Genomic DNA, 9,163 nt, shown 5'->3' with positions numbered 1-9,163 from the left:
GCCCGGGCCGGACGCCTAGGCCAGAGGCGTCAGGCCTGGGCAAGGGGCCGATCCTGCGATTGGAGGGTGATGGGGGTCAACGCCTGAGGGCTTCCCAGTATGTGAGAGGGGGCAGGCTGGGCTGAGGGACACTCCCCCCTCCCCCACACACCCAGTGCACGAATTTCGTGCACCGGGCCCCTAGTAATAATAATAATAATAATAATAATAATAATAACGGTAATGATTTAACCTTCCCAACGCCCAATTCCTCGTTCTCCCGAAGTCCGCTCCTCTCCCTGTCGCAGCGAGTGCTGGGATATGGGACAAATCCAACGGTTGGATTTCACTTTATTTTTGTTAATTCTCACCTGAGGGTATGTTCCCACTGATATTTAGAGAGTAGCAGGGAGGGGGGGAGAGAGAGAGAAACACGGATGAGAGAGACACCTCGATGGGTTGCCTCCCACACGCGCCCCAACCAGGGCCGGGGATCGAGCCTGCCCCCGGGGAACGTGCCCTTGGCCGGAATCGAACCCGGGGCCCTTCAGTCCCCAGGCCGACGTTCCACCCACAGAGCCGCACCAGCCAGGGCCAGCGGGTCGCTGTCGGACACGTCGAGGGGGAGGTGCCTACAGAGCACCCGGCGTGGATCTCCGACTCGGGCCTGACCCTTCTGGGTGAGGCCTGCGTTCCGGGTCCCGGCGTGTGCCCTCGGGGACAGGGAGAGCGTCTGCGAATGGCCTGGCCGGAGACCGGGCGGGCGGAGGCGACCAACAGGACTGGGAGGAAGAGCATCTGCCAAGAAGCCTTGAGGCCAAGGGGCTGGAGACGCCGGGGAGGAGCGACCTTGAGACGGGGCCACGAGGCCACGGCTGCCGAGGAGACCAGCCATGCACACAGGGGAGTGGACGGCCGGGAGCCTGCCACCAACCAACCGAGCACATGCCCTTGACCAGAATCGAACCCGGGGCCCTTCGGTCCGCGGGCCGACGTTCTATCCACTGAGCCAGACTGGCTAGGGTGGGATTCAAGTCTTGAGAAGGCTCCCCCCGCCCCCCACCCCACCCCACCAAAAAGAAGAAAAGAATTCGCTGTGGAAGGGAGGGTGGCTCACACGGTGAGGCAGGAGTGGGGGAGCGCACACTGAGGCAGGCCGTGGGAAGACGGCGGAGGCGTGAAGTTCGTGCCTGCACCACGGTGGAGATCATGCTGTGACTCTTACTAACATTTACTGGGCTCGTCAGATGCCACGCGATGTTCGTCACGGAGCTAATTTTGCTTCAACAGTCTTTTTTTTTTTTTTTAATATATTTTTTATTGATTTCAGAGGGGAAGGGAGAGGTTAGAAATAGAAACATCAGTGATGAGAGAGGATCACTGATTGGCTGCCTCCTGCTGGGGATCGAGCCTGCAGCCAAGGTAGGTGCCCTCGGCCGACCGGAATCAAACCCTCAAACCCGGGACGGGACTCTTCAGTCCGAGGGCCCGCGCTCCATCCGCTGAGCCAAACCAGCCAGGACTCACAGTCTATCTGATCTTTGGGAATGCTAGGTAATAAAAATTTCTTTTTTCTTCATTTTGATTCACCAGTTGTGTGACGCATATGGACAGGGAATCTTGAGCACTGAAACAGCCCTGTCGAAATAAAAACAACTTCACCAGCCATTTGAGGCAAAATGTTTAACTGAAAAGGGTGCGTATTAGAAGGTCTATATTAGTGAATTCTCCCATGATCACCAAAATGTTGGGTCATTCAAAAACGTGTCCTGTCTTACAGGTGTGACTTCCTCTCTGGCCGAGTGGAGGACAGTGAGGGCGACTGCCAATCTTTTACCGTTTCCGCAAAGCCTGGCACAATTCTGGGTTAATAGTACAAGGAATTAATGCATTATGCAAAATAAAATAAAAAAATCAAACTGCTTTCTTACACCTGAAATTAGGAAATTATTAGAAACGACTGGGTTTCATTTTGACTAGAGGTCTAAAAATTTTACTATTTTGTAGATACTATGGTGTTTTTTCTGGGAAAACACGCATGAAGAACAATATGGGTCTAATTTGGGAGAAAAATTTTATTCGTAAAAAACTGCTACCTATATTTATATTATATAGAGAGATATGGAACACTATCAGCATTGTAAGAGTTCCTGACAATATCCATGCTGCTCATCTCCACCAGCAACATTCTGCACTTTGAATATGGACATAAGGCCAAGAGCACAGTGGGTTCTTGCCTCGTCTGACACCAGCATCACTCGAGAACACCCGCTTAATATTAATGCGCTGAAAGGGCTGGGGGGTAATTTCTCCAGCTCCCAAGAGCCGGCTTGACTTTTATTTTCCGGCCACTCTTTGGGAACTCAGGTATTCCAGCCAATATTGTGATACACCAGGGTTATTTACAAAATTACATTTTATCCACCCAGACAACTGTTACTGAAGAGGAAGTAGAATAGTTAGAAGTATCCTCACGCGCTAGATACTGTGGTAGGGACATGTTGCTTCAATTACTCAAAAGCCTTTCAAGATGATTTTCCTTCTCATTTGCGTATTTTGATGATCTGTAAAGATAAGTCCTTAAAAGGCTGTCATTTTAACTAATCTCTCCCATAAAACGTAAGTGCGATTAGTTTCCAAAACGAGGCTCGGTAATGAGGGGAAACGATAAAAGAACAAGGAACGGAGTCAAAACTGTACGCGATTTAATACCGTCACTCATCTTAGCGGTCGAGGAATAATTTCAATACCTACAGCTGGTTTCCTCATAACAGGCTGGGGGTGTTTGGTTTTTTCCTGTTTGTTTTGTTTTATTAATCCTCGCCCGAGGATATATTTTCCCCCCATTTATTTTTGGTTGCCTCCTGCATGTGGGGCCCGGCCCTGACCAGACTGGGGCCAGGGATCGAGCTTGCAACTAACGGAGGCCCCAGGCGTCCTCGACCAGGAATTGAACCCGGGACCCTTCAGTCTGCAGGTCGACGCTGGCTCGCTCTCCCCACGCAGCCCCAAACTGGCTGGGGCATAATTGGTTACTTTTATTTTTAATATGTTTATTGATTTTAGAGAGGAAGGAAGAGGGAGCGTGAGTTAGAAACATCAACGATGAGAGAGAATCACTGACTGGCTGCGTCCTGCACACCCCCTACTGGGGATGGAACCCGAAACCCAGGCATGTGCCCCTGACCGGAATCGAACCCGGGACCCTTCAGTCCGCAGGCCGATGCTCTATCCATTGAGCCAAACTGGCTAGGGCAGTTTTTGTTTTTTAAATAGTTGGCTATAGTTGGGGAGCCCTGACTACATATATTTAAAAAATAAAACAAACCCACGTTCTCGGAAACACAGCTAAATATATTGTAGCGAGGCCTGTGGGAAGTTTGAATTCCCCAGGAATGGGAGCTTGGCGGGCGTTTTATGGATTTTTATCTGCAAAGTTGCAAGCTGTTCGGACAAGGAATCGTGAGGGACTCCATTCCAGCTTTGCTGACAAGTGTGGCAGAGTCACACCAAAAGGAAAAGAAAAGAAAAAAAAGAGAGTGAGAAAGAATCCTTTTAAATCAAATGGGGACCTTGGGCCCGGCTGCTGTGGCCCCGTGGTTGAACCTTGACCTATGCACCTGGAGGTCACGGTTCCACTTCCGGTCGGGGCACTTGCCCAGGTTGCAGCCGCCATCCTCCTCCTCCTCCTCTTCCGAAGGGTTTGCAGGAGGCGGTCCAGCCGCCCATCTACGATTCTCTCAGCGTGGACGTTTCTACGTCTCCCTGAAATAAATAAAAAAACATATTGTAAAAAAACTAAAGGGGTGCTTTGGGACGAGATGTGAAGACGCCACGGCTTTCAATGGGTTTCTTTGTCACACGGATCAAAAAAAGGTAGCCTCCCTGCCAGCGGGGGTCGACCAGCGGGCCGCGTCCCCTCGGCGCACAGCCTCCTGAAGGTCAGCCTGCAGGAGACCGGCTCTCCCTTTTGTCAACGATGACACCACGTGTTGGCAAGAGCCTCCGCCGGTGACCTTGGGCCCCTGAACGCGGGGGCCCAGGCTCTGGGGCTGCCTCTGCCATGTTTACCGAGGGGGCGGGGGGAAGTGGGGGTCGGAGACCTTGTGTCCCTTCTGCACCCTTGTCACCACTCTATCCGTTTCCCCAATAAAACGGGGAGCGGTTAGGCCGAGCAAGGCGGGGGGGGGGCTTTACCAACATTCCCGGGGACTCCAGAGGGAGGTTTCCACAGCGCGCCCCCTTCTCGCTGTCGGACCACGCAGAGCACAAGCTCCCAAGAGGCGCTACCCCCTCCGCCCCGGCCCCAAGATGGCGACCGGTCCTGGTGGGCGACTCGGGGCGCGCGCCGCGGAGCCCCTTCCCCTTCCCAGCGGCCCCTGCGCCGGCGACGCCGGCCAGCGGCGAAGGGGGCGTGGCCGAGCGTGGCGTCGCGGCGTGGCCCCTGCGTCGCGGCAGCGTCGCCGCGTCCTCCCCTCCCGGAGCCCCTCTTCAGGCCCGTGGCGCGCGCTGCCTGCCGGGATACTCGGCTCGCCCCGTCAGTCCTCCCGGCTCGGGCCCCGCGGTCGCGCGATCCGCCTTGTTCCCAAGATGGTGGCGCTGGGCTCCCGGGCGACGGCGGGAGGCGGCCGAGCCTGAGTGCCCCCTCCCACCCTCCCTCCCTTCCGCTCACCGCCCCTCAGCTCCCCTCCTCTGGGCCGGAAGCTCGCCACGCCGCCCTCCTCGGCCTCGCGCCCCCCGCCGCCCCCGCGCGTGCGTCACCTCTGCCGACCCGGCGTGCGCTCACGGCCGCGGGCGGCGGCGCCTCCCTCGGCTCCTCCTCGGGGCCGCGCTCGTAGCAGCTCGCAGCCCAGCCGCGCCAGGCGGGCCCCGCAGCCCCCGGTGTGGACAGGCAGCGTCGGAAGCGGGCGGCTGGCCCCCGGCTCGGGCTGTGGTGCGGCCTCGGCGTCCGCGTCCCCGGCCTCGGTCTCCGGTGAGCGAAGCGCGGGTCCCGCATGAGCGCGGGCGGCGGCGGCGGCGGCGGCGGCAGCGACCGGGCAGCGAGGCGGCGGCGGCCGGAGGCGGCGGGCGAGGGCGACCACGACCAGCGAGGCGGCCGCAGCGGCGAGAGGGCCGCAGCCCCGGCGCGGGGGCGACCACAGGTCAGCGGGGCCGGGGCGGCCGGGCGGGCGGGCAGCTCCCCGGGGTCCCCCCGCCGCAGCCCGGGGCGCCCTTTTCGGGGCCGCTTCAGCGAGGGCCGGGGCGCCCCCACCCCCGGGGCGAGGGTTTGGGGGGCGCGTGGTCCGGGGGGCCGCGGCTGCTGCTGCCGCCGTAACTGTCAGCGTCGGGGCGGCGGAGGGAGGCTAGGGGCCCCGGGGGGCGCCTGCGGCCCGGGGAGGGGGTGGCCCCGCCGGCAGCCGCGCTCGCCGCCCCCGCCCCCTCCCCCCGGGCCCCGGCCGCCGCCCCCTCCCCGGGCCCAGCCAGGGGCGGGCCGGCCGCTCCGGGCCAAGGGCGCCGCTCGCTCTCCTCTCGGCGTCTCCAGGGTCGGCGAGGGGCGGGGGGGACGGACACGTGTGCTTTGGGGTGAATTGGGGCTTTTTTTGTCTCTTTTTTCTTTTCTTTTTTTTCTTTTTGGGCGTGACGGGTTGCAGAAGGGAGCGCGGAAGGAGCCCTACGCGAAAGGCAAGCGTTGTGTTTCCCGATGATGCGCGGGTTTTGGGGTGAAATGGGGTGCGGGGGGCTGGCTGTTGGCGTCGGGCGGGCTCGGTTCCGTGCAAACCCGCAGACGGGGGGCCTTGCCCGCCCCCCGCCCCCGGCCCCGTTCTCAGGGGGCACAGGGAAGGGACTCGCTCCTCGCTCGCGGTAGGAGGTTGTTGTGTGTGTTTGTGTGTTTTTTGTTGTTTTTTTGTTGTTGTTCTCGGTGGTCAGGTCGGGACGGAATGGGGCGGGCGCCGTGGCCCTTGAAGCCGGTCGGAGCCACTGCACACAGCGCGGGGCCGTCCTGGAAGGATGCTTCCGTCTCCAGTTTTTTTTTTATTTTATTTTAAGGAAAAAGAAAAAAAAAACCCCAAAACACCCGCCGCCACCAGCACCCCGTCCCGCCGGGCCTGCTGGAGGGCTGTCCCCGCGGAGTCTGTCTGGGGGCGCACCTGGTGGAAGTGCGGGGGTCCCAGCCGGAAGGCGCCCCTCAAGCGGGAGGCGGTGGCGCTGACCCCCCGGATTCGGAGCCTGCGGTGTTGAGAGGAGGGGCAGGTCACTCCAGGTTTTTTGTGTGTTTTTTGGGGGGAGAAAGGGCTCGGAGCAGAAAGGACCGGAAGTTTTAGATGGAAAGTTAGGGCCCCGTGGTGACCTGGCTGACCACGCTGGACAGGGAGGAGGAGAGGAGAGGGGTCTGGACTCAGAATTGAGGAAGAAGAAGGGAGAGAAATAAAATAAAATAAAATAAAATAAAAAAGACGGTTGTGTCCTGGGCATCAGGCGGACCTGGCGCGGGTATGGGATCCCGCTGTAAATCTGAGCCACTGGCCGCCTTTCGGAGGAGCCGGAGAGGACGGGAGATGGACGGGCCGGGCAGGAGCGACTCCAGGCCCAGGGCACGTGGCCGTCCCGCTGGGTCAATATTGACCCGTGGCTGCTGGTTCCTGGGCCGCGGCCTCTGGACCCTGCAGGCCCTGGGAGCAGGGGACACGGCACAGCGGCTTGGAGTGGCCTGTCCTCCAGGGGGTTCGCAGTTTTGTTCAGATCTGGGCTCGCACAGGCTGAAACATAGGCACGCACGTGCACTTGTGCTCTCCCCTCCAGAAATACCCTCTGACCCCCCAGAGAAGACAGCTCGCTGTTCCTCCCAGTACGCAGTCCGGGGTATAATCCACAGCCCAGGTACTTGATCTCACAGTTGCCCATTTCTTTTTTTCTTAATATATTTTTACTGATTTCAGAGAGGAAGGGAGGAGAGAGAGAGAAACATCCGTGATGAGAGAGGGTCACGGATCGGCCGCCTCCTGCACGCCCCCCACTGGGTATCGAGCCTGCAACCCGGGCCTGTGCCCCGACTGGGAATCGAACCCGCCACCTCTTGGTCGACGCTCAACCATTGAGCCACACCGGCTGGGCTGCAGTTGCCCATCCACCTAGGAACCAGGAGGTCACTGGTTCGATTATCAGTCAGGGCACAAGCCTCGGTTGTGGGTTGGATCCCCAGTCGGGGGCGTGCAGGAGGCGGCCGATCCGTGACCCTCTCTCATCATGGATGTTTCTCTCTCTCCCTCTCTCTTCCTCTCTGAAGTCTATAAAAAAAAACATATTTTGAAAAAAATAAAATGATTGCTGGTTATGTTCTTCAGTGTCCAGATCTAGGCCTGCGTAGGTTAAAATGTACACATGCAGCTGTTAGAATTTAGTTTTCTGATTTTTATGATTGAGGACAAATTTTCACAAGTGGTTTTTTACGTAAAACTTTTGGGGAAAGCCGTAGGTGCTGGCTTCGTGCTGACTCAGGACAACAGGATTTTGGCTGATTTGACAGCCCCCTCCCCCTGCACACGTTAGGTTGGAAAATAAAAACGAGACGTGAGCTGTCGTGGGAGTAGCTTGGGAGCTCGCTCTCATTTTAGTTCTGCCCTTGCGGTGGGAGTTTGGCCCCTGACAAGTTACTTCATCCTGGGGAGCTGCGGGCTTCCCGTCTGTGAAATGGGTTGTGAAACTAGTTCGGAGCTGCTGTGAGGAGTCAGGTACCGGAAACGTGGAAGGCAGACACCCTTAGACACCCTGCAGCCCTCCGACTCCAGCGTAGGGCGGTGGCCGGCAAAATACCACGTGCGGGCACGCGCGCACGGTGCGATTGAAACTCCGTGGCCCATGCGCAGAAGTCGGTATTTTGTGGAAGAGCCACACTCAAGGGGCCAAAGAGCCGCATGTGGCTCGCGAGCCGCAGTCTGCCGACCAGGGGTGTAGGGCTTCCAGCACATTATCCTCGTGCGTGTGCTTTCTGCCCTCTGTGGGCTCCTCTGCGGCCAGGACGGCGGTGCGCATGGAGCGCGGCCGCCAGCGCGTCGGGTGGTGACTGTTTCCGGCACATCTGCCGGCGGTCACACAGCATTTACTGGGTCCCCACGCGGTCCCTCACCTGAGCTCGAGGGGTCGGGGCTGCAAGACAAGTGCCAGGGCCGTGCGCTTGGGAAGCTTCCAGGCTAGTGACTCCTCACGGCTTTTGTGACGCCCGTCCCCGTCCCGTCAGGGAGCCGCGTTCTCTGTTCTCCGTGCCCTTCCTCCCCAGCCCTGGGCCCCACACCTCCCCCCAGCTGCCAGCCTGCAGAACAGCGGTTCTCAGCCTGTGGGTCGCGACCCCTTTGGCGGTCGAACGACCCTTTCACAGGGGCGCCTAAGACCATCCTGCATGTCAGATATTCACATGACGACTCATCACAGTAGCAACATGACAGTGATGAAGTAGCCACGAAAATAATGTTATGGTTGGGCCACAACATGAGGAGCTGTGGTGAAGGGTCGCGGCACCAGGAAGGTTGAGAACCGCTGCTCTAGAATTTGTTTTACCCCTTTCCTTACACGCCCGACACGTCATATCCTCACCTCTTGGCCCCAGTTCTGCCACCCAGTGCCTGGCACACTGTGTGTGTATAAAGTTAAAAAAACTAAATACTCTACTGTCTCCTGAGGTGTGATTATCGTTGTCTTCTGATTATAGATTTGCCGAAGTTTTAAACCTGAGTCTCTGGACTCTAGCTCAGGCCTCTGTGCAGCCTCCTGGTCTGCTGCCTGGAGGAGGAGGAGCGGGGGCGCCCCCAAGGCTGGAGATGTGTGTTCCCTGCTGCTCGTAGGAGGCAGCCTGCACAGGGTGCCATCAGGGGACCTTTTCTGACCGTGACACTTCGTGCAGGAAATAAGGCTTTCTTTTCTGATCAAGGAAATGAGGTGGAATCACAGGAAATGGCAGTGGTGTTAATCTAGAAACTTGCCCCCATGTCCAAAGCCTGAGACGTGTGAAATACTTGAAGATGCTGTATGAGTGATTTTCAAACGAAATTGCTTATGAATAAATACATAAGTTTCTTTGCGAGCTTTCCTTCCCACTTACTGTCAGGAATGTCTCCTGTAGTGCTTCGTCTAAGTTGCCTTTAACAAGTAAATACCATTGTGGATGACAAGTCAAGGAGATTATTAAGGCCTCTCGGAGAATGAAATAAAG

At 57.8% G+C, this 9,163-nt stretch overlaps 2 protein-coding genes across 4 annotated transcripts in view; one reads left to right on the top strand and one right to left on the bottom strand.

Moving 5' to 3' along the window:
- Positions 1-1,306: 1,306 nt before the first annotated feature.
- On the bottom strand, positions 1,307-7,989 carry LOC132223065 (basic proline-rich protein-like). Its single transcript, XM_059678430.1, has 5 exons — positions 7,901-7,989; positions 6,039-6,186; positions 4,741-5,293; positions 3,600-3,744; positions 1,307-1,617 (listed from the first exon to the last, which is right to left on the bottom strand). The coding sequence occupies exons 1-5, from the start codon at positions 7,987-7,989 to the stop codon at positions 1,566-1,568; spliced, it is 987 nt and encodes a 328-aa protein (XP_059534413.1). The 3' UTR covers positions 1,307-1,565.
- The window catches only part of UBE3A (ubiquitin protein ligase E3A), a 40,965-nt gene continuing 36,282 nt past the window's right edge, over positions 4,481-9,163 (top strand). For 2 of the 3 annotated variants that reach the window (XM_059678082.1, XM_059678085.1), the window contains exon 1: positions 4,481-5,120. The gene's annotated coding sequence lies outside the window, so the exon portion shown is untranslated. The remainder of the gene's footprint in view (positions 5,121-9,163) is intronic. The other variant, XM_059678084.1, reaches the window with a different exon arrangement.

The sequence above is a fragment of the Myotis daubentonii genome, chromosome 21, assembly GCF_963259705.1.
Source record: "Myotis daubentonii chromosome 21, mMyoDau2.1, whole genome shotgun sequence".
NCBI classification, from domain to species: Eukaryota; Metazoa; Chordata; class Mammalia; order Chiroptera; family Vespertilionidae; genus Myotis; species Myotis daubentonii.
The sequence above is the reverse complement of the archived record's forward strand: the minus strand, read 5'-3'. Positions and strand labels throughout refer to the sequence as shown.